The sequence below is a fragment of the Budorcas taxicolor genome, chromosome 4 (assembly GCF_023091745.1).
Source record: "Budorcas taxicolor isolate Tak-1 chromosome 4, Takin1.1, whole genome shotgun sequence".
Classification (NCBI taxonomy): domain Eukaryota; kingdom Metazoa; phylum Chordata; class Mammalia; order Artiodactyla; family Bovidae; genus Budorcas; species Budorcas taxicolor.
The window spans coordinates 99,345,686-99,371,374 of NC_068913.1; the positions used below are offsets into that span (position 1 = coordinate 99,345,686).

The window sequence follows — 25,689 nt, forward strand, 5'->3', positions numbered from 1 at the left end:
CTATAGTCACAGAAAATAGTTACACTCAGCGTGAACAATTACAGGCTGTTGGGGGAGCCTCCTCCTGATGTGCTGGTGACTTACTCCTATGAATTAAGAGGCAAATGTGCTCCAAAGTGCATTAACCTTTATGGATTTTTTCTTTGGTTTTCATGTTCCTCTGATTTATGGTCTTAAATATGCCTGTTGCTGCTGTTTCTGAACGAGTCCCTTGTAAATCATTTCTAAGTGATCTTTTTCGAGTCAGATAATCCAGGTCAGTTGAATATATCCCCAGTCAATTCCTCTGAGGCTTCTTTCCTTCTTTGCCCAAGTTATTTTCAGTTTGCTCCGTGCCTTAAATGTCATGTGTGCTGAGTTGCTCCAGTCGTGTCTGACTCTTAATGACCCCATGGACTGTAGCCCGCCACGCTTCTCTGTCCATGGGATTACTGAGGCAAGAGTACTGGAGTGGGTTGCCATTCCCTTCTCCAGGGAACCTTCCTGACCCAGGCATCACACCTGCATCTGCTGCCTTACAGGTGGGTTCTGTACCCACTGAGTCACTTGGTACCAGTCAAGCATGGCAGGGATTTTGAGTGTGTTCTGTATATTCATAAAAGCCCACTGTTCCCCTTAGAGTGATGTGCAGGAAGTGTCATGATCACGTAGTTCCCTGTTATTAGTGATTGGCATCCTTTCATGTGGGCCCATGTTTCTCCAGAACAGTTCTGCATTGAGCAGTCAGTGTTCCTTCTGGATACAAAGATTGTCTTGGATTTGAGGGGAAATGTGAGTTTCTTGGTGTCCTCGTAACTAATGTGTCAGTCTGGCTATAGGGTGGCTGTTACTGCTATTGTTTGAGTTCTTTCCATAAAATGAAAACACAAAATCAGTTTCAAGAAAATTCAAATTTAGAATTCTGGCTTTTAAAGCACAGTATTGTTTATTCATGTCTCTGTCACAAACAGTGCATCACTGCTTATTGCTAATTAAGTTTTACTGTAGATATTTATAAATACCTGTGTCCTGTGACATTATTAAATGTACATACATTAAACGTTATGGTGAGGACGGTGACATGGGGATTTACCTTTGAATATGCTTGATGTCTTGAGAACCCCATGAACAGTATGAAGAGGCAAAATGATACTGAAAGAGGAACTCCCCAGGTCATTAGGTGCCCAATATGCTACTGGAGATCAGTGGAGAAATAACTCCAGAAAGAATGAAGGGATGGAACCAAAGCAAAAACAATACCCAGCTGTGGATGTGACTGGCGATAGAAGCAAGATCCGATACTGTAAAGAGCAATATTGCATAGGAACCTGGAATGTCAGGTCCATGAATCAAGGCACATTGGAAGTGGTCAAACATTGGAGAGTTCAAACAGCGAACTAAAATGGACTGGAATGGGTGAATTTAACTCATATGACCATTATATCTACTACTGCAGACAGGAATCCCTCAGAAGAAATGGAGTAGCCATCATGGTCAACAAAAGAGTCTGAAATGCAGTACTTGGATTCAATCTCAAAAACGACCGAATGATCTCTGTTCATCTCCAAGGCAAACCATTCAATATCACAGTTATCCAAGTCTATGCCCCAACCAGTAATGCTGAAGAAGCTGAAGTTGAATGGTTTTATGAAGACCTACAAGACCTTTTAGAACTAACCCAAAAAAGATGTGCTTTTCATTATAGGGGACTGGAATGCAAAAGTAGGAAGTCAAGAAACACCTGGAGTAACAGGCAAATTTGGCCTTGGAATGCAGAATGAAGCAGGGCAAAGACTAATAGAGTTTTGCCAAGAAAATGTACTGGTCATGGCAAACACCCTCTTCCAACAACACAAGAGAAGACTCTACACACGGACATCACCAGATGGCCAACACCGAAATCAGATTGATTATAGTCTATGCAGCCAAAGATGGAGAAGCTCTATACAGTCAACAAAAACAAGTCCAGGAGCTGACTGTGGCTCAGATCAAGAACTCCTTATTACCAAATTCAGACTTAAGTTGAAGAAAGTAGGGAAAACCGCTAGACCATTCAGGTATGACCTAAAGCAAATCCGTTATGATTATACAGTGGAAGTGAGAAATAGATTTAAGGGCCTAGATCTGATAGATAGAGTGCCTGATGAACTATGGAATGAGGTTCCTGACATTGTACAGGAGACAGGGATCAAGACCATCCCCATGAATAAGAAATGCAAAAAAGCAAAATGGCTGTCTGGGGGGGCCTTACAAATAGCTGTGAAAAGAAGAAAGGTGAAAAGCAAAGGAGAAAAGGAAAGATATAAGCATCTGAATGCAGAGTTCCAAAGAATAGCAAGAAGAGATAAGAAAGCCTCCCTCAGTGATCAATGCAAAGAAGTAGAGGAAAAGAACAGAATGGGAAAGACTAGAGATCTCTTCAAGAAAATTAGAGATACCAAGGGAACATTTCATGCAAAGATGGGCTTGATAAAGGACAGAAATGGTATGGACCTAACAGAAGCAGAAGATATTAAGAAGAGGTGGCAAGAATACACGGAAGAACTGTACAAAAAAGATCTTCACGACCCAGATAATCATGATGATGTGATCACTCATCTAGAGCCAGACATCTTGGAAACTGAAGTCAAGTGGGCCTTAGGAAGCATCAATACGAACAAAGCTAGTGGAGGTGATGGAATTCCAGTTGAGCTATTTCAAATCCTGAAAGGTGATGCTGTGAAAGTTCTGCACTCAGTATGCCAGCAAATTTGGAAAACTCAGCAGTGGCCACAGGACTGGAAAAGCTCAGTTTTCATTCCAATTCCAAAGAAAGGAAACGCAAAAGAATGCTCAAACTACCACGCAATTACACTCATCTCACATGCTAGTAAAGTAATGCTCAACGTTCTCCAAGCCAGACTTCAGCAATACGTGAACCGTGAATTCCCTGATGTTCAAGCTGGTTTTAGAAAAGGCAGAGGAACCAGAGATCAAATTGCCAACATCCAATGGATCATCGAAAAATCAAGAGAGTTCCCGAAAAACATCTATTTCTGCTTGATTGACTATGCCAAAGCCTTTGACTGTGTGGATCACAATAAACTGTGGAAAATTCTGAAAGAGATGGGAATACCAGACCACCTAACCTGCCTCTTGAGAAATCTGTATGCAGGTCAGGAAGCAACAATTAGAACTGGACATGGAACAACAGACTGGTTCCAAAGAGGAAAAGGAATACGTCAAGGCTATATATTGTCACCCTGCTTGTTTAACTTGTATGCAGAGTACATCATGAGAAACGCTGGACTGGAAGAAACACAAGCTGGAATCAAGATTGCTGGGAGAAATATCAATAACCTCAGATATGCAGATGACTCCACCCTTATGGCAGAAAGTGAAGAGGAGCTAAAAAGCCTCTTGATGAAAGTGAAAGAGGAGAGCGAAAAAGTTGGCTTAAAGCTCAACATTCAGAAAACTAAGATCATGGCATCTGGTCCCATCGCTTCATGGGAAATAGATGGGGAAACAGTAGAAACAGTGTCAGACTATTTTTTTGGGCTCCAAAATCACTGCAGATGGTGACTGCAGCCATGAAATTAAAAGACACTTACTCCTTGGAAGAAAAGTTATGACCAACCTAGATAGCATGTTCAAAAGCAGAGACATTATTTTGCCAACTAAGGTCCATCTAGTCAAGGCAATGGTTTTTCCAGTAGTCATGTATGGATGTGAGAGTTGGACTGTGAAGAAGGCTGAGTGCCAGAGAATTGATGCTTTTGAACTGTGGTGTTGGAGAAGACTCTTGAGAGTCCCTTGGACTGCAAGGAGATCCAACCAGTCCATTCTGAAGGAGATCAACCCTGGGATTTCTTTGGAAGGAATGATGCTAAAGCTGAAGCTCCAGTACTTTGGCCACCTCATGCAAAGAGTTGACTCATTGGAAAAGACTCTGATGCTGGGAGGGATTGGGGGCAGGAGGAGAAGGGGACGACTGAGGATGAGATGGCTGGATGGCATCACAGACTCGATGGACGTGAGTCTGAGTGAACTCCGGGAGATGGTGATTGACAGGGAGGCCTGGCATGCTGCGATTCTTGGGGTCGCAAAGAGTCGGACACGACTGAGGGACTGAACTGAACTGATGCTTGATGACCTAAGCAGATCTTCTGCAGGCCTGTAAATATCTCATAACTTTTCACATAGAAAGCTTGAACTTAAGGAAGGGAAAGAGATGGTTCAGATCTTTTAAAATGTCTTTAAAGCCATTATGCTATAGAAGAGATTCAGAGCTTCTTGATTGAGGTAAGCATGTTACCTCTCTGCAGATTTACAAGACTGAATTAGAAGTTACTTTAGCAGAAATGATATGTTGCAAGATCCTGCAAAATGCAAGAGGTCAGAGGAATAAATCACACGTAACTGCTGATTCTAATACATAAGATCAGGAGGAAAACCCCAGGCTTTTCAGATAAATATTGTGTGTACATAATGCAGCCCAAACTACCAACAGATGTGTGTGATAATATGACAAATTCAGGAATAATAAAAGTGAAAAGAATTAAAATGTTTTTTAATTTAAAATGTATTTTGTATGATGTACATTATATACAGATATATGTGTTAAAAACAGACTTAGCAGTAAACAGTGGCATATTGTCTGTGAGAGAGCCATGAATGAATTCCTCGTATTCCAAAAGCCAGAAGTCTTAATTTGAATTTTCTGAAGTGTATACTTTTGATTTGTATTTTAGTTCTCTGGAAAGATGTTATTTCCCCATGACTGGATTCACGTTATGCACTTTTTGGCGAAAATATGCATTTCTGGTAAGGTGCTGCTGTGTTCTTCTCTGTACCGTGTCAGATGGTACCTGGTGTCAGTTTGTCCCATCACTACTGTCAGCTGTAGAATCTTTTTAATTACTAGACTGTGAATATAAGGAGTACTTATTTACTCTGAGCAACTATTTTTATTCAACTGAGTATTGCTCTCGTTGCAACTTCTTGAACACAGAGGATCCAAGTTGTATTTTAGGATATTTCCAGCTGGTAGCAGCCATAATTGTTGACTGAGATGAAATGGAGCCTTTCAATAAGATGGAATTTGTGATGAGGAGTCTGGGTTAAACAAGGGGCTTGGGAAACTTGAGTGAAATTTTAATTAGTGTAATTTTCCTGGATAGAAATCAAAGCAGAATAAAAATTTTGAAAATAGTAGGTTAAGTGTGGGTACTGTGTGCTCATGTATGTGCTCCAAAGTACACATGCTTGCTATAAGAAAGAGTAAATTTAAAATATAGGGGGAACTTGCTATAAAGTACAGGGAGCTCAGCTCAGTGCTCTGTGATGACCTAGATGGGTGGGATGGGAGGGTCGGTCAAGGGGGAGGGGATATATGTATACATATAACTGGGTCACTTCATTGTACCACAGAAACTAACACAAGATTGTAAAGCAATTATATTCCAATTAAAAAGAAAATACAGGTATTACGTATGTACAGATTTTTGGAGATCCCCTGGTTGATGGTAATTTGAAAATAAAACCTTTGGTAAAATAGTTACAAATGGCAACATTAGAATTTAGGAAGTAAGATTCATGCTTTAGACATTCAAAGACAATGAGGATAGATTGCCTACACTCTTTGTTTTCTGGTTTATCCTACTCTACAGCTTGAGGATTGGGAGGCTGATGTGAATAACGTTCTTCAAAAATCCCATAATCAGATACTCTGCATCTTGCACTATGTAGGTCCTTCTCTTTGATTCTCATTGTCTCTCCTTCCATATACACAGATGGACCTGTGCTTTGTGTTTGCCTTCTCATCGTTTACAAGAAGAGGAAATCCCCAGTGTGAAAGCACTTCACGAGATTAGATAATACCCTTTTGACAGGGTTCCATCTGTGTTCCATCTTAACTTTGAAGTGTTTTCTTTCCTAATGAGATTCCTTTCACTGTTACAAATTCAATGTTTTCTGACTTCCAAAGAGCTGATTAGGAGCATTGTTGGGAAAACTGGGGTTTTTGTTGCTTCTCTTCAACACCCTTGCCTCTGTCTTCTGTCTTCCATTCAACAGATGATTTTTCAAGGTACTTAATAGGTGAAAGGAGCCATGCAGCATTCTGTGGGAATCTGGGGGAAATAAAATATAGGCTCACCCATAAAAGATGATGAGGAAGTACTCCTAGTACTTTAACTCATGGAAAGAATTCCACAGAAGCCAAATGAAGATGTTCACTGTAGGATTATCTATAGTGAAGCCAGGAAGCAGCATTGATGTTCCCTAATAGATGTTTGGGCTTCCCTGGTGGCTCAGACGATAAAGAATCTGCCTGCAATGCAGGAGACCCAGGTTCAATCCCTGGGTCCAGAAGATCCCCAGAGAAGGGAATGGCAGCTCACTCCAGTATTCTTGCCTGGAGAATTCTGCAGACAGAGGCTACAATCCCTCTAATCACCAAGAGTCACACATGACTGAGTAACTAACACTAACACTTTTCACTTTTGCAGTAGATGTTTAGGTTAATAATGTGTTCATTAGATGAGGGGACTTCCCTGATAGCTCAGTTGGTAAAGAATCTGCCTGCAAGGCAGGAGACCCCAGATCGATTCCTGGGTCAGGAAGATCCCCTGGAGAAGGGATAAGCTACCCACTCCAGTATTCTTGGGCTTCCCTTGTGACTCAGCTGGTTAAGAATTCGCCTGCAGTGTGGGAGACCTGGGTTTGATCCCTGGGGTTGGGAAGATCCCCTGGAGAAGGAAAAGGCTAACTACTCCAGTATTTTGGCCTGGACAATTCCATGGGCTGTATAGTCCATGGAGTCGCAAAGAGTCGTACATGACTGAGTGACTTTCACTTTCATTAGATGATAAAGTGAGTCTTAGGCTTACAAGTACTAACCTCTGTGAAATGGCCAATATGAAGCAGTGTGAACAACCTTATTGCATGAAGCAAAAAATAAGTAAGAATGTGGGCATGGAGTAGAGAATACTCTTTCAATCCAAAGCATCTGTGGTTGAGATATAGGATTATTCTCTTTCTTTCGGTTTTTCTTATAATCTTAATCGTTTGGAGAAGGGCACTATTTATCAGAGAGATCACACTCTGGAATTAAGGGTATATGAAAGGACCTATTAATTATTTTATTCAATACTTGATTTAGCAAATATTTCCTGAGACCTACTGTGTGCCGGCAGTAGACTAATCCTAGGCCGTGAAGATACAGCAGTGAGAAATTTACACTTGACCCCTGGCCACATGGGGTTTTCGTCATTCCTACATACATGCATTGCTGAAATAGTCCAAGTAATAATCTAATGGCCTAAATTACCAATTATGGATAATTGCATGGGAAAGTAAAGGATAGAGTGAAAAAAAAGATAAAATATGTCACACTTTGCTCTAAATCTCCAACCTCATCAGGATTTGTGCACTGATAGTAATTATACAAATAGCAGCAGCCACCACCTACGTAGCAGTTAACTATATGTCAGCCTCTGAGATGAGCACTTGCATTTTATTTCCTTAGTTAATCATCAGAATAAATCCTGTGTGTTACATCCATTTACAGAATACACAAATAGGATGAAGAGAGGCTAAGTAACCTGCCCAAGACACTCAAGATTCAGACTCAGGAATCCCTACTTTCCGTGTTCCACCCTTGGCCATTCCACTTCCCTAAACCTTTCCTCTCTGCACAGACTATGAGTTTGGTTCACCTCTTGGATGCCTAGGGACGATCTTTCTCTGTGTCCTTCCTGCCTAAGAAAGGGCGTTTTGCCCATTTAATGTGGTTGCTTCTCATTCTTGACCAGAGGGGAGAAGAGGCTGGTGAGACAGCCCCAATTTTTCTCTCTCATTCTCCCCTCATGTCTCATGCCTTCTGCACAGTGGGACCCTCCCAGCTCCAAAAGCAGATTTGGAAACATGTTGAATGGGTCCCCTTGAGTCAGAGACGACACCATCAACCTGACTGTGTCATTTTAGACGGATGTGTATGCTTTAGGGAATAAATGATTTGTATTTGAAAAAAATCATTTGGCTGAAGGTGATGGAAGCTGCTCCTTCTGTGCTGCTCAGAGTGGTTTCCTATTTGAGGGGCACCAAAGGCAAATAGGGGACTAGAAAAAAAGAAAAATGGGGTAATTTAGTGCCTTCTGTTACTTTGTTTAGGAGCAGGTTAACTACTAAAAATCTCCTCCAAATAACTGGTTGATTTTGAAAATGCAAGAAGTACTTCTGCTCAGAAAACTCTTCTTCTAAGACCCATGGGAAAGAATAAATAGGGATTCTGATGACAGGTGTATTTATTTGTTATCAGATTAGTAACAGTGGTTGCCTTTCAGAAACAGACCAAGGGAACCGGGATGCTCCTGGGTAGAGGGTTTCTCTGTGAGTTAGATGAGATCAGAGGGGATCACTGTAGCATGATGTGGGACCTGGAGATCTTAAAACTATAACCATAGTTAACTATCTGCTCTTTATGTCTTCATTTTTGCCCCCGCCCCCACCTTCTACTCAATCTCTTAAAGATTTATTGTATCTTGTTTTGTGTCAGACTTTAAAAAAAAAATATATATATATATATATTTATTAATTTATTTTTATTTGGCTGCACCAGGTCTTAGTTGCAACATGCGGGATCTTTAGTTGAGGCATATGGAATCTAGTTCCCTGCTCAGGGATTGAACCCTGGTCCCCTGCATTGGGATCCCAGAGTCCTAGCCACTGGACCACCAGCGAAGTCCCTTGGGTCAGGCTTTTACTTCCCTTTAGTTGCTGACAACATCAGTTAAGAAACCTCATTGCTGTTTGTCATGGTTTCTCTGTGTCCACTTTCCTGGGTGACTTTTCCACTGTAATAATCCTCTGTGTTTTCTTTCCTACCCCCACTCCCCCTCTGAGGACTTGGAGGTTAATGGAGTGTTTAACTGGTGATATGGAAGAGTAACCATGATGTATTTGTTTATTAAGTAAAGGAAACTCTTTATTAGGTTAAACAGCTGAACTTACGGAACATTTATATCCCAAACTTTAAATGTGATCTAATTAGAAAGCAATTTATGAGAGTCTTTGATAAATGTAGATAATTTTATATTGTCTAATTTAATTTTATTTGAATTGCTAATATATTCACAGTTTTTAAAAAATCAAATGATTATGAAAATTATAATTGAAAAGTGTATTCTCACTCCTTTGCCAGACTCCCCGCCCCCCATCCCTGCTTCCTATAAATACTCACATTTACTAATTTTCTTATGAATCCTCCCAGGATGTCTTTACAATAAAACAAATAAATGTATAATTCTTATACAAAGGTGCATATTGGTATGCACCTTGCTTTTCTCACTAAACAGTATAAGTCTTAGAGATCTTTGCATGTAAGCTCATCAGAAGCTTCCATGTTTGGGAGCTGGGTTGCTGCCCAGTATTGCAGCGTGTAGATTCACCATAGTTTATTTAACTGATGTCTAACTGATGGATTTTTTGTGTTATTTCTAATCTTTTGCTATAAAAAACAATGCTGCACTGATCTCTGTACCCTGTGCATAGATCATCTCGTCCATATTCAGATAATAGCTCTTGGAAGAATTTCCCAGAAGTGAGATTTCTGGGTCAAAAGGAAATACATTTGTAATTTTGAATAATAGTGCCAATTTGTCCTTCATCAGGGTTGTAACATTTTTCACTCCCATCAATAATATATGAGAATGTCTCTCTGCCCACACTTAAACCAACAGTGTGTTTTCGAACTTTTGGAATCTGGCTGATGCGTGGGTATAAAAAAAGGTATCTCAGTATAGTTTACCTTTCATTTTTCTCATTATGAATGAAGTTAAAACTTTTTTCTTATGTTTAATGTTCACTTACTGTAAAATGTCTTTTCATGTCTTTTGATCATTTTTCTACTATGTTCTTTGGTTTTTTTACTGCCTGTCGTCTGTGACCTAAGTTGCAAATAGATCTTCCCAGTTAATCATTAATTTTTTTCTCTATTTCATTAGATTCTGTTTAATTTTATTTAACTTCTCTTCTTTCTGGAAAAATCTAAAGTGTAAGGCCTTTCTTGCTTTACAGAACATTGTAGAACTGTAAAACTCACCAGGCAAAGCAGTATTATTAATCAATAGGGGAAAATAACAACAGTTTCATGGCCTGAAATTTTTTGGTGTGGAAAGGTTACAAAGTCTTCCTGTCAGTTACAAATATATACAGAAATGAAAAATAAAACTAATATGTATTAGTACCCTGTAACATTAGAAACAATGAGAATCAGAGTTTTGTTTCTTTGTTAAAATCTTACCAAGAGTGGGGTTCCCTGGAGGTCCCACGGTTAAGACTCCCACACTTCCGCTGCAGGGAGCACTGGTTCAGTCCCTTAGATCTGGGAACGAGATCCCATACGTCACATGACCTGGCCACAAAAACAAGTCTTACCAAGACCAGTTTGAACAGTGCTTGCCACCGTCTTCTTATTGGGTCACTTACAATACATAGCAAAGACCTTTTTTCTCTGCCTTGGTGAAATGTCGTACTTCCCTCTCAGTTTGGGTCAGCTGCCCATATTTTATTCTTTGCTTTTCAATGTCATGAAATATCTCCAAGAGTTCCTCTAAGGTAACGTGTTTTGGTCAACATCACTTCCTCTGGGATGCCTTTCTCTCTTTTGTCACAACTGTTTTAAGGTCAGTTGGTTCACCCTCCCTCTGGCTGCATGTTCCTGTCACATGTTCCCAGGGTCTATTATTTCTTCTATAAATCCACTTATGTTCAAGTCAGATTTTGCTCCCAGCACTGCTTTTAGGTTTCTCTCTCTTTTTTTTTTTTCTGTACTTTTAGCTTTCTTGGCCAGTCCCTTTTTCAGTTATCCATTTCTGCAAACTGTCACAGGGGTTAGTCACTGAAAGACAAGGAAACAACAGCTACCCACGTTGCTGTCTATGGACTGAGGAACAGATGTGAAGTGACCATTCACTGATCGGACTTTGAAGGAAGTGATATGACTGATCATTGATTGTGATGAACGTCAATTATTCACATAGAAATTTCTGGATTGAAGCACTGGAGTTTCTGTTTCATGCCACTGCTCACAGTTAATATGCTGTGGTAACTGGAATTCAAATCCTGTTGACCTGGTGTGATTCACTACACTGTAGTAACTTAGATTTATGCATATCAGAACCGTGGAAGCAGGAGCTGCCATCATAGAAAAATACAAAGAATAACATAACAAGTCTCTGTGTACTCATTTGTGAGGCTTGACAGTTAGCCTTCTGCTATAAATGCTTTAAGTGTTTTTTATAAAGGAAATTGATCATTACAAATAAAGTTAAACTTCTCCTTTGTCCCCAGCCCCCTCCTGTTTCCTTTCATAGCCTCTCAACCCACATTAGCATCATAAATTCAAAGACTGTCCTTATTGGAAAAGACCCTGATGCTGGGAAAGGTTGAAGGCAAAAGGAGAAGGGGGTGGCAGAGGGTGAGATGGTTAGACAGCATCACCAACTCAAGGGACATGAATTTGAGCAACCTCGAAGAGATAGTAGAGAACAGAGGAGCCTGGCATGCTGCAGTTCATAGGGTTGCAAAGAGTCAGAGATGACTTAGAGACTGAACAACAATATCCTTTATTTTCTCTTTTCGAAAGTTCTGTCTACACATACATAGAGTTTAAGAAATATGCAGAATGGGGTTTGCTCTTTATTTTGCATCATAATTTGTGTTTTTATCACATTTTCTTTTGCTTCTTATATTTTTATTTCCTTCTTGAATTAATAAATATTTTTGTCTCTCCTTTCTCCCCACTAGTTTGAAATTTTTGTTTCTGTTTCATCCTGCTTCTGTTGAATAAGTGAAATAACTTGTGTTTAAAAAACAGACTCATATATAAGTGGATATTAAAGAGGCCTGCCCTGGTTTAGAATTCTGGTAATTTCCCCAGATCTCTCCGTGGCAGCAAGCAGAGATAGCCATGTTTGGTCATATTTCTGTAACTATCTTTCTGATACGTTTGACAGTGGTTGTGTTCTGTTTGTCTTCCAGATTTATTCAAGAGATAGAGCACGCCCTGGGACTTGGTCCTGCCAAACAGTGTCCTCTTCGAGAGTTTCTCACCATGTACATCAAAAACATCTTCCTCAATCAGGTCTTGGCTGAGATCAACAAGGAGATTGAAGGAGTCACGAAAACATCTGACGCCCTGAAGATCCTGGCTAATGCAGACACCATGAAAGTGCTGGGGGTGCAGCGGCCTCTCCTCCAGGTAATCACATTCTTTGAACTTATTCTTTCTATCAGCAGTTTTCACTGACTTGGCAAGAGTTACAAATTGAAAAGAGGAGAAGAATTACCATCTGTTTCCATGTTCATCAGGGACAAAATAAGAGGAAATAAATTAAATGGGCACTAGGGAAATTAAGGACTAATGTAGAGATAATGGAAAGTCCTGGAGATCTCTAAGAAAAAAATGGTTAGTTTTGAGTATGGGAGATGGTGAGCCTCATTAACATGCAGGCAACTCCTCATTATTGGCCTGAAATTTGTCCTTGAATAGAATTCTCTTTCCAGTGGTGAGTGCATGCTAAAGTAGAAGGACTTACATGGAGGAAGTGACTCTGCCTAACCTCAGTGACCAACAGTAAACCCTCAGTTCCATTTGAATGCTGATTTGGCTAGCTCACAGTGAATCTGAACCCACCTTGCAAACTGGCTTTTGAAGGTCAGATCATTTGTTAATTCAAGTGACGATCATCTTAATATGAAAATGTTACTTTCCCTATTTTAAGCGATGGTTTCTGGGCAACAGAAGTAAAACAAGTTGTTAGATATTCAGATTAATAGACAAGGTATTTATTTTACATGCTTTAAGCCAGTGACTTGGAGGTAAATAGAAAACCAAAAGCAAATTTGTGTTAATATGAATTTCAATTATGAATTTACATTAATTATTGTTATATTGGATAATAATTGGACCTTTGCAGTGTTTCTTCATTTAAGAGAATGATGGGCACAATAGTACATTTTTGCATATGCTGTATGATATGAGGATATGTCAAAATGTGGAAGACTTGAGCTCTTCAAAGAGAAATTGGATAAATGGGATAGTTGCTTTAGTTGCCTTCCTTGACCTGCTTTTACATATGTCATCCTTGATTTTTCCTTCTTTGTACACTAGAATGAATAAAAATGCTGGCCCTCTCATAGGGAAATGTCCCGGTGTGAGCATCCTCTTTTTTTATGAGCAGAGTCTTCTATGGTCTTGAGAACATAGGCAAGAGGTACTCATTTCCCCCAGAACTAGAGTAATAGCAACACATCTAGGAAGATGTTCGTTCGGACTGTCTGAGTCTGCGTTCCTAGTGAAGGATCTGCCCTGAGTGTGGGACGGAGAACAAGGAGAAGAGCAAAGACATGTGCCCACTCACCCTTCTGCGGGCTCATTCTTCTACTGGCTCTTTGCATGGCCGGCCTCTTCTCTTGGTGCCAGTTCAAATGTCACTTCCACAGGGAAGCTTTTCCTGACTCTCTGCCTAGGTTCCCTTCGTTGGTTATTTTTCATCTTCCCTCCTCCAAATTTATTCTCAACACTGGAGCCACATTTTATGGATGTATCACACAGACTCCCATGCCAGGTGACTTAGGATCAGGTTCTGCCAGTAGGAAGCGTGAGCAGGAAGTTGGAAGGTCAAAGGAGAAGGAGCGATTGAGCTCTTGTCTCCTTCCTCTCCATTTTAGACCAGAGTTCTGGCCTTGGGTGCCTCCCTCCATAACGAGAGGTCCTGCCAGATAACACTTTCTCCATGGCTCCAGCTCTCACTGGACCGTGACACCACCATTTCCTCTCCTTGGTCCTTGATGAGAGCTTTCTGCTCTTACAGTCTCTGGGAGCCTCAGCATCCCTTGTTCCTTCTTCCAGTGCTGCCTGTACCTCTGTAAGTCATCTCTTCATTAGTATTTCTTCCGTTAATCATCTGAATGGAATTCTGTTTTTCATTTAGGATCATGAATAGATTTCCCTAGTTAGTCACTGTTTTCAGGTTTTAATTTTTGTCTTTCTTTGCACAACAGTCACAGTTGTTTTTTTTCTGGCTTGTTGATGGTGGCTCCTATCTTTTCTCACTAGAAATTAAGTTCCAAAAGCATAGGCAGGAAGAATGTGCTCAGGAGTTTGTTGGATGAATGTATATGTGGGTGGGTGGGTAGATAGATGGTCACAGTGAATAGGTTTTGAGTGTCTTAACTGCAGAGTCAGAGTGGGAAGATGAGAAATAGAGAGTGACAAAAACCTGTTTGCTTGTATGTTATGTCTGACCATATCATTAATTTCTTCTCCATTAGAAAGCCTCTCAGCATGTGTATCCCTCAAGTATCATGCTATATGCTGCAGAGAGCAACTTTAATACACTTTGTACGGTGAAAATAAGAGACTGCCTACAGACTGTATCTGGGACCTAAAGATACTGGCTCATTAGACATGAGGATTTTCAACTTGACTAACAGAGACACAGTAAAACTCCTAACTGGTTGACTACAGTCTGGTCCATGTCAGGGCCACACACCGCTGGCTACACGGCGTCTCTGGGCCGTCCACCAACGTGCTTGTCAAGTCACTCCTAACCTCATCACCAGCCATTTGTACGTGTTACTACGCCTCTTGTCCTTCAAGTCAATGACTCCATTCTGAGGCTACATTCAGAACTCCAGCCTTACCTCTTCTTTCTTTCTTTGACCTTGTCCAGATATGATAGTTACATGTAAGTGAATAAATTTTAAAAGCCATTCAAACTATTCATCTCCAAACAGGTTTACAGAGCCCAGATACCTGCTTTCTTATTTGTTGTTTTGTTCTCCCTTTCTTCCTCAGAGTTTTATTTTTGACAGTGAAAATGAGTTAGGCCACATCAGTAAGTTTGTTTAATATTCTCAGAGTTAGGTTGAAAAAGCACATGAGGAGGAGGCTATTTTCCTTTCCCACCTTGAGAAAGTCTCTGGCTTTCTGGTGTTTGTAAATTGTTCTCTGACAATTTCTCTCGTGCTCAGATTTCAGTGTTTCTTAAATGTGTTTCAGTGTCCCTTTAATATTTTTTTTATTCTCAGCTAATTATAGGTAGCTAATGTAAAGAAAAATAATTGAGAAGTAACTCTCAGTAATTATAGCTGAGAATCCAAAGCAGTTGTGAAGAAGAGAACTTGGAGAAATATCTGTATGTGTGAAAGATGCAGGAGGGCTAAGTATGGAATTCTGTGTCCTTCAAAGCCATTCCCCCTGCTCACTGTGGTTTGGTTACAGACTGGAAAGGATCGTGCCTTTCCCTGGAGGCAGCACCCACTGTCATAAAGCATCAGCCCGATGGGGTTCTCGGGGGACAGTGGACAGACAGCTGTCTCAGTGCTGCTTCCGTTTATTTCGTGATGTGCAGACACAGAGAACCCCAGGACACTCGGTCCTTTCCTGTCTGAAATGGCATTTGGTCAGGGTAGACAGTCGGTTATAAGGGGGCATTTATTTGGGCCATAACGTCCTTTTACATAGACTTCCCAGGTGACTCAGTAGTAAAGCGTCTGCCTGCCAGTGCAGGAGACTCCGGAGACATGGGTTTGATCCCTGGGTGGGGAAGACCCCTGGAGGAGGAAATGGCAACCCACTCCAGTATTCTTGCCTGGAAAATCCTGTGGACAGAGGAGTCTGGCGGGATATAGTGCATGGGTTGCAGAGAGTTGGACACAGCACACACGCATGCTCACGCGCTTCTACATTGGTAACTTTACTTTCCAGGCGCATGGGAAGGAAGAAAGGAAGGAAATAGGGAGGAATTACAAGCACCATTTTATAGGTGAAATAACTGCGTAGATGCTGGACGCTGATACAGCAGCATTGTACTAGAAGTAACAGAAGCAGTAATGATAGCAGTCATAATAGTAAATAGTAATAATGGTGCCAACTCACACTTTAATAGCATTTACTATGAGCCAGACACTATCGAGTACTTTATGTGTATTGACTTGTAAATGTTTTATATGCATTGACAACAGCTTTGTGAAGGTGGCATTCTTAGTGTGGGGAGGAAACTGAGAAACAGTGAAATTAAATAATTTGCCCAAAGTCATTTAGCTAGCATCAATAAAACTGTAATTCAAACCCAGGTGACCTAACCCTGGAACCCGTGTTCTAACTCAGTTTTACTCAGTGTAAGAGAATGCTTCCCTGCAAGCTGTTCATTTGCATGCTCAGTACTGTCTGACTCTGTGACTTCATGGACTATAGCTGGCCAGTCTCCTCTGTCCATGGAATTTTCCAGACGAGAATACTGGAGAGGGTTGCCATTTCCTACTCCAGAGAATCTTTCTGGACCAGGGATCAAACCCATGTCTCTGAATTGTAGGTAGTATGGTACCACTGGGCCACCCAGGAAGCCAAGCTTTTTGTTAGCAATCTGCTGTGAGATGGGCAGAATTCGATAGTCAACATTAAGCCTTTTTTTTTTTTTTAAAGCAATTTGACATTGTCGGTTGAACCTAATAGTAAAAGATTGGAACTTGTGTTTTTATCCCTGGGTGTTTCCATTTTCGTTTTTTTTCTAGTAATTCGTTGTTATTTATAAAAGTATCTATCTGCAGCAGACTGGGGGCACAGGGGGAGAGTTCGGAACCAGATTCTCCTTGTAGCCAGAGATGCACTACTCTAAACCCACGTATGGATTGCCTACAGGGAAGTAAAAGTGTAAAGCCAACCATCTTCCTTACCTCAGTTGCCTAAGCCTTTTTCCAGTGGATGGACTAGCTTGGATATTTGCTGCAGGTGCTTCTCTCCTTGATCCACAGCTCCTACAGCCTTGGCTGCTGTAGAGAAGACATTATTGAGTAAATGGCTGAGCGAATAAAAGTGAATGAGCTCATGATGGCTTCATTAATACAAGGGTGTGTGTGAGTATGGAGGTTTTGCCCCCACAGTATAAGTTTCATGGTCTTGCGTTTAAGACGCATTCAGTTCAGTTCAGTCGCTCAGTCGTGTCCGACTGTTTGCGACCCCATGAACCGCAGTATGTCAGGCCTCCCTCTCCATCACCAACTCCTGGAGTTTACCCAAACTCATGTCTGTTGAGCCGGTGTTGCCATCCAACCATCTCATCCTCTGTCGTCCCCTTCTCCTGCCCTCGATCTTTCCCAGCATCATGACAATGTTTAAATTAAAACATCACAGATCTTATACCTCAAATGCTGTTAGATGGAAACAGGTAGACTATGCTTCATGCTCTTACCATCTGAGAGTCCTCTGTTACCATCACTATTTCTGCAGAGTGGCCTCCATCCATTGCAAGGCAAAGCATGCTGACTCAAATGAAAGAAATCCATTAAGAGAAATTCCTCATTTCTCCTGACTCAGATCTTCTGGCATTCCAGACATAGAGCTATGGAAACAGTTGATTGTTTGAAGTGGATACCCCTTCATGCCTTATATATCACAGCAATCAACCAACTGTTCACTCATCAGACATGAGGAAACATTCTCTCTGTTCCCTAACTTGTCCTTGGTTTGGGGATGTAATTTGATTTATTCCTCTTTAGTGTCTCCATCCAGAAAAGGGGAGAGGAGACTAATGCTTAGGTTTTTCTCCCTTAACTATCACACAGCTGAATGGACATGTTTCGGTGTGAACAAAAGGTACAGGTAAAGGTTCACCTCCACCCTCCCGCCAGTGGAATACCTGGTGTCCTTGTTACTTAGAGAGGGACCTGTGGACAAGAACGCAAGACCTCTGAGCCAGAATATGCATGTGTACGGCATCCCCAGGTGATTTGTGCGTACATTAGATTTTGAGGAGCACAGCTTCCCTAGTGGCTCAGTGGTGAAGAATACGCCTGCCACCGTAGGAGATGAGGGTTTGATCCCTGGTCAGGAAGATCCCCTGGAGTAGGAAATGGCAACCCACTCCAGTATTCTTGCCTGGAGAATCCCATGGTCAGAGGAGCCTGGTGGGCTACAGTCCATAGGGTCGCACAGAGTTGGACACAACTGAGTGACTGAGCACACACATACTCCTTGTACAAGAGCAACGTGAAGCGTGGTCCATGGACTGGTGCATCATATCACCCGCTGCTGCTGCTGCTGCTAAGTCGCTTCAATCGTTTCCGACTCTGTGCAACCCCAGTATCACCTGAGCTTGTGAGAAATGCAGATTCCTCAGCCTCAACTGTGCTCCAGAGTGGAGCTCAGGAATCTCTGGTCCAAGCAGCCCTCTCGGTCATTAATAGAGGTGGAAGTTTTAGAAGCATTGTCTTACATAATACCAGCATTTCCAGCTGGAGGCCAGGCAGTGGGGCTCTAATGCTGTGGGCTTCTAGCACTGCGGCAAACAACAGTAGTTACTTCAAAAAAATGATTCAGCTTTGTTTCATACAGACGCCAAATTTGTAAAAACAATATTTGCAGCGGCAGCAGAAGCTGCTTCCTAGTCTAGCACATTGCTGAATGTTGCAGAGTTCTTTCCAGACACAGGCTGAGTGTACGTTTCCTGGCTCGTGTTGAGCAATGTGAGACGAGGACAGCTTTCCTAAAGCCAAGGCTTAGATTCCCGCGTTCACTGGAGGAAAAAACCATAAACTGTGCAACTGAAAAAGTTGAAGCAATATTCAAACATTTAAAGCACATTTTCATTTTCCTCATTGCCCCAGTGTGTGTCAGAGCCCTTCTGAAAAGTGAGATAGTTAGAGGCAGCCTGCAAACCCTACACTCTTCTCTCTTCCTCATCCTTCTGAGCTCCCCCCTGCTGCCTGGTGGGGTGTGTGGGTATCAGTAACAGTTCTCATTAGAATCACCCAAGAGCTTTCTGAACACACCCAGGGAGTTGGTTCAGTTGATCAGGTGTAAGATTGCATTCCAGAGATACAGTTCAGTAGATCAGGGGTGAGGTCTGGGCATCCAGGTGTTATGAGCTGTCCAGATGATTCCAGCATATATAGACAGTATTAGCATCACTTGTCACTGGCCTGCATCTTTCTACTCCATAGAATCAATTACTGCCCTGAGAGGAAGTACAAAAATGTTATAAATAAGGGATTCTTTCTTTCAGTCAGTTTTGTAACAAAGGATCTGTTGGACACTTTGCATCAAGCTTGATATATAAGACTTGGGATCAGATACAAATAGATTTAAGTCCCAGATGTTTCAGTGGATGCTTTTGTGATCAGGACCAAGTTGCTCACCTCTCCATACCTATTCCCTGCTCTATAAAATAAGAATAATAAAATATGTGTCCTAGGAACACAGACATCATTTCTAGGGTTTGGATGGAATAATGGTTGTAAAAAACACGCCTCCTTCCTTTTCCAGTCACAGATGCCTGGACTTCAGCCTTGACCACTCTGATGCCTGTCCACAGCTTAACTCTCAGCTTCATAGCCTTTTGACTTCTACTGACCATGCCTCACCAGTCCTGTTGTTTCTTTGTAGATTTCAGCCTGCATCTCCTCTCATCACTAACTCGCTGTTTACTCACTCCTGTTCTCTGTGCTCCCTCACCCAGCTAGTAACTCGTGTTTCCTTCTTCCCATTACCTTAGAGTGACAGCAGGAGATGGTATTGTTTCACTTCCTTCCTCTTTTCCCTGGATTTGCCCACTGATCATTTGTTAGCAGCAGAAACAGCATGCAGTATTTATGATCATTAAAGCTAGTATGTTCATTTCCCAGGGCAAGTATAACAAATTACCACATACTTGGTGGTTTAAAAAATAGAAATTGATGGACTCATAGTTCTGGAGGCCAGAGGCCACATTCCCTTCAAAGGCTCTAAAGGAGGACCCTTCCTTGCTTCTTCCATCTTCTGGTGGTCCTGGCCTTTTTTGGCTTTGGGGAGCATAATTCTGAGCCCTGCTTCCATCTTAATATGATCTTCTCCCACAATCTCCATTTTTCCTTTTCTGTTTCTTCTCAGGACACTCTCATTGAATTTAGGGCACACCTTAATCCAGCCATGACCTCACCTCAACCTTTACCATGTTTATATCCGCAAAGACCCTATTTGCGACTAAGGTCACATTCTGAGGTTGCCTGTGGAATGTTGGCAGGACACTATTCAACTCACCACAGCTAATAATTGGAAGCAGTCTATATAGAATGCAACATATTCAACTTGCTATGTTTTCCTAGAAAACCCTCTGGCAGGAAGCAGTATAGAAGTAATGTGTTAAGGCAGTAGGGCCAGAATGGTCTAAATTCTAGACGTCAGCAAGGTTCCAAATGAAAGTTTTTGGTGATTGCTGGAGCTCTAGTTAAGCTTTATTGAAGGTTAGTGGACACAGCTGCTTACAGTATAATGATTTGCCAGAGATAATTACACTGATGCCCAAGCCTGTTATCTCCCCGGCTAAGTCAAGGTGCTGCCAGTAACCTCTTGTTGGTTTCCCAGGGAAGTGTGGCCAGCAGAAGTAGCATATTGTTTTCATCATATCAGATTATGTTAATGTGAACAATGTTGGATTTGAGTGGTGTTTGTATTACAGCCAGTTGTTGCCACTCTACTCCATGGTACAGAATAGATTTAGTTTTTATTAGCCTAAATAGATTAGTCCCATTTAAGGTCTGCTGGAAGTCATCATGGAAATCATTAAGTGGAAAAGAGGGCTGATCAATTTTTTTTTTTTCTTCTCCCCTGTAAGCTTGGAGAGGTGGTGCTAATGGTCTCACTGTGCTAAAAATAAGTCTCAGAACCAAGATGCCTTGAGGCCTAATTTGATTCTTCAGTGTTTACCTAAACCTAAAGAAATACTGACTTAAATAGTAACTTCACATTTTCCTTTGATAAAGGTAAAATAAAAGTAAAATAAAATACTCACCAACAATATTATTTAGACCCTTCATGATGCATGAAGGCCTCAAGTAACCAACCACTAGTGGCTGCTTCAGGTTTTATCTGGGAAGATGGGCTACAAGATTCCTTTGTTCTTTTTGATTGTTCAGATTGTCACTGTGCACTTCTGAGACAGCTGAGCAAATTACATCTTTCAGTACTGATGTGGACTTTGGGTGTGTCTTCAGATTTTCTTATCAAGTTGTGCTATTTTTGTATGATTAATTTTGTTAATAGTTTAAAGCATTTTATTTGTTGTAGAATTTTTGTTGTGATTCTTCATAGCCATTCAGGAATATAACTCACAGAAATTTCACCATGGCATGGTAGAAAAAGCATTTAAAATGGGGATCCGGTCTCCCTGTCAGTCCAGTGACCTTAGACAAGCCCAAGCCACTTATCGTCCCTCAGCTTCACATTTCTCTATGAGAATGATACTGGCCTAAACCACCTCGTAAGATTAAGGTGAGGAATACAGCAAGATCGTGTATTCGGCAGGGCTTTGTGAACTGCTCTACGTATTGAGTTGTCTCATAATTGTTATTATTGCTCCACACACCCACATGATCATTCAGAAAATCCATTAGCATTAAAGGAAATGATGCTAAGAAAACACCTACAGAAATGAAAAATATTTCCTATTAAATGAGAGGCTTCACTAAGTTTTGCCAACAGTTTGTTTTATAGATGATTGGACAACCAATATAAGAACTTGGTATTTTCCCCCCAGAGTTTATCATGAAAATATTTGAAACATCTAAAAAGACTGAAAAAGAAAGAAAACCACCCATATCTCACTATCCAGATTTTACAGTTAGCACTTTTCTGAATTTGTTCCATAGCATAACCAAACCTGATAAATTTGAATTCTTTTTCAGTCATTCTAGAAATGAATTCCCAGTCATTCCTGAGCACTTTACCGTGATGTTGTTCACAGATTTTTTAATATCCTACTTAGAAAATCTGAACATAAAAAAATATATTAAGTGAGAAAGTAGTTGCTTTGTGTTAACTGTTCAGTTTCTAAAAGTATCCATCCAGATGTTTCCTTAAAATAGTGTCATGGAACAGGAAATTAACCAACCCATGCTTGTTATTTATCTATTACTTATAGATTGCCTTTATTGAATAGACTGCCTCTATTGAATGATACTACCGGGGAATTTGCCCTTAAAACTCCTGATGAAAAGGGATATGAAGTGAGCAAGTGAGAGATGATTTTTATAAACATGCAGAATAGGCACATCATGTGATCAACTTCAACTTTTTATAAATATCTTTGTAGTCTTATCTCTGGCTGAAGAAGAAATAGGACCTTGTTGTCCATTTGGCTGGTTTTCATAGAAAGTCCCCGGTTAACTAGATGGGAGAAAGGGGTGTGTGTGTGTGTAAATACTCATATATTTAAACTAACTTTATACAGTATAGCCAGTGAGCCATTTGGAGAAAACCAAGAGGGGCTAGAAATAAAGATATCATTTTTCTTCTGTCTGCAGAAAATCATCTGCAGCCAAGACAATGCATTGTATAAAAATCATTAATGATATGAAGTTGTTCTTTTTTGAAGTCAGTTAAAAATACAACTGTTTTCTCCAGCATTCCATCAATTATCAGAATGTGTTTGGGACAGATTTTAATTTAGATGCAACTTTCCCAGAATTCATTTATTGTATCTGGGTTATGAAGTCAGTGTATAACACAGAGGCTGGGAAGGGCTTATCCACAGGGCTGGAGGAGTCATGAGGGGCTGCTGAATGAGAAAGTAATTACAGCCAGTGACACTTGTTTACCAGCTTTGCTTGGTACTGAGAAACTTGCTTGAGCACCAGGCTGTTTCAGAATGACATCAATATAGGGATAAGCCCTGGGTTTTAAAGGAGGATTCTGAATTTACTTTCTAAGTAACGGCAGGCCCACTGATGGCCATCTTGGTCCTCACCGAGACTGTGCTATGTAACAGGGCTTATTTGGGGTAAGTATTTTGAGACATTTGATTGGCTGCTATCTGTCTGGATCTTGCCTCGGCCCACTCCTTGGTGGATAAGCAGGAGAGAAGGTAATGACTAGTGACAGATCTGCTGACGGGGACTGAACTGCATTAAAACTCTGTCGTTCAGATCTTCAGAGAGCTGTCTTTGCCCAAAATAGATTTGACTTTACTTGCTAACAAAGGCATCTTCAGATGTATTTCTCTTCCTCAAACACTGGAGAAGAGGAAGAACATCCCATCGAGAGATAGCAGGAAGGGAGAAAAGACTGGCTTGACAGCCCAAGCACATGATCGTTATCGTTGTTGTGAGCAGCAGGATTGCTGACCTGGCACAATGACTGGTGGAAGCCGGATGAGCGTAGACGGAGAACTGCTGCTCTTGGGGAATCTTTGGGTCCTTATCCTAAGTCATTTTTGCCCTGTCTGGATAGAGCAGCTCTGGCTTAGAGATGTTCTAGTGAGCCAAGGAAGAGGAAGAAGACTGCCTCAGCTGGAAAGTTAAACGGCCCTTTAGGATGAACTGTTCAAATAGAGTAGATGTTTTTCTTCATGCTTTTCAAGGATCCTGTCCTGCTCACAACCTAGCGTGCACTTTGTCTTAGCTTAGACGCCCTAAGATGGGCTGGTGAAAATCTGACGCATCAAATATAACAAGAGTGACACGACACAGCTGGTTAATTTCCACTGGTGGAATTTTGATAAAACTAAAGGATTACTCACTACACACCTCCTTGGTGCTATCACTGGACAAGGAGATGAGGATATACAAAAGAAATTTAAAGCCCGACTCCCACTTCTCAGGGTCTTCCGGTTTAGTTGGGGAATCAGAATTCCTCACGCCTATAAATGTGAGGGCAGCAGAGGACCATGGGTACCTGAACACTGAAGGTGATGGTTCAGCAGATTTGCAGTTTAAGAGAAAGATGGTGACGATGACCCTGTATGTGAGACAGCGAAAGAGACACAGATGTAAAGAACAGACTTTCGGACTCTGCGGGAGAGGGCGAGGGTGGAATGATTTGAGAGAATAGCATTGAAACATGTATATTATCATGTGTGAAACAGATCACCGGTCCAGGTTCAGTGCATGAGACAGGGTGCTCGGGGCTGGTGCACTGGGATGACCCTGACGGATGGGATAGGGAGTGAGGTGGGAGGGGGGTTCAGGATGGGGAACACATGTACACTCATGGCTGATTCGTGCCAGTGTATGGCAAAACCACTACAATATTGCCAAGTAATTAGTCTCCAATTAAAATAATTAATTTAAAAGATAAGAAAGAATGGAGGACTCAGCTGAGGGCTGGGGAATTCTAGAAACTTTAAACAAGAAGTGGGTCCTGAACTGGACATTGTAGGATATGTAGAAATAGAGAAGGGGAAGTATTACTTGAGCCAAATGATACATGTGAAGACACCAAAGGGATTGTTCACAAGATGGTGGGATTAGTCTAGGTGAGTGAAGGAACGGAGAGTGAGAAGGAAGGTTCTCAGTGCGCAGAACTCCCATGGAGGGAGGTCTTAAACTTTGCTGAACTGTTCGCTTTGTAACAGCCTGGAAGGGTATTCTTTAATGGGTGCTCTCTTAAGAGAGAGTGGGCTTGGGCAATTCACAGGTGAGATTAGAAGGCACCCAATGCCTAGAAATTCACTTGATCTGCTGGGCAGAGACATTTCAAACTCAGGGAACACAGAATGGGAATTTAGTTCTCTGTGTCCCAGAGATATGTAATTCTCTTTGTAGATTTTACTTGATAATAGCTGTGCCCCAGAAAACCATCTTGTTTAACCAATGTGATAAGCTGACAAAGTAGTTTTTCTCTCTGATTATTAGGTGCTCGGTGCCATGTGAGTGTGGTTTCCTCTTTTATTTTATCTCAGTGCACTGTGTTATAAATAGTTAAAAACAAAGCAAAAAGATAAGAGACAAAGAGCCTGGGGTCAGAAGGGCCAGCCAAGATGGGAGTCCAGTAATCCAACCCAGAGAGGAAGATTTTTTCCAATGAGTGTTTCTCTCTCAGACAGAAGCTTCCGGTGGTAACCTCACAGCTGCCTGAGGTTCGGTGAACCCCAAGCTTTTGCTCGGATTTGAAGTCATTCTTTTGATTGATTGCTGTGATTGGGCAAACACCCCAGATGGGCTTACTTTCTGGGATAAGTATTGTGCTCGTTAATCATCATCAGGTTTTTCTCGCCGAGCCCTCAAACGGTGGCCACTGGATGGTGTCGTGTCCTTCATCACCTGGGTCCACAGGAGCAGCCGCTTGGCTGCAGCGTGTTCATATTTGTTTAAGGATTAAGCTGTACATTTCTCCCTTATTACCTTTTTCAGACACACAGGAGCTCTGTCAGTTAAAGCCCTGCTTTGGGGAAAAGGCAACATGCAGCTAACTCATTAACAGGTTATCTATGTCATTATGTCCTTTTTGGATTGTACATATTGGAAATCGTCTTTTGAGGAGAAAAAAAGAATCCATCTAGGCTTCTAGTTTCCCTTTCTTTTTCTTCCTCATTTTTATCTGCCTTTTTTCCCTCCATAGTTATAACTGTTCCCATGATGGATGGTCATATCTTTGGAGTCCAGAATACCCTGAGTATTCACTTGCAAATAGCTACAAAGTCAAGTTCAGATAACTGCACTTCAATGAGAGCTATTCTGTACTCTCCTCATCGGACCCACGCTACTTCTCTTTGCCCCATTGCAACCACAGGAGCTTAATTGCTTCTTCCTTTTTATTCCACAAAGCATTTTTTAATTTGTTCTCCTCTTGGTTGTTCCAAGGTCAAGGCTGCCTATCAGGTGCTTGCAGAAGTGCTCTGATGACCTTGCTTGCTGTGTTTGCCCGTAGCTTCCAAGGCTGGGTCCAGAATGAGCAGCTTGCCTGACTGA

At 41.4% G+C, this 25,689-nt stretch overlaps 1 protein-coding gene across 1 annotated transcript in view; it reads left to right on the forward strand.

Moving 5' to 3' along the window:
* EXOC4 (exocyst complex component 4) overlaps positions 1-25,689 on the forward strand; it is an 816,823-nt gene that overhangs the window by 554,350 nt on the left and 236,784 nt on the right. Inside the window, exon 11 of the mRNA XM_052638352.1 lies at positions 12,004-12,223. Within this exon, the coding sequence (XP_052494312.1) occupies positions 12,004-12,223 (220 nt within the window). The remainder of the gene's footprint in view (positions 1-12,003; positions 12,224-25,689) is intronic.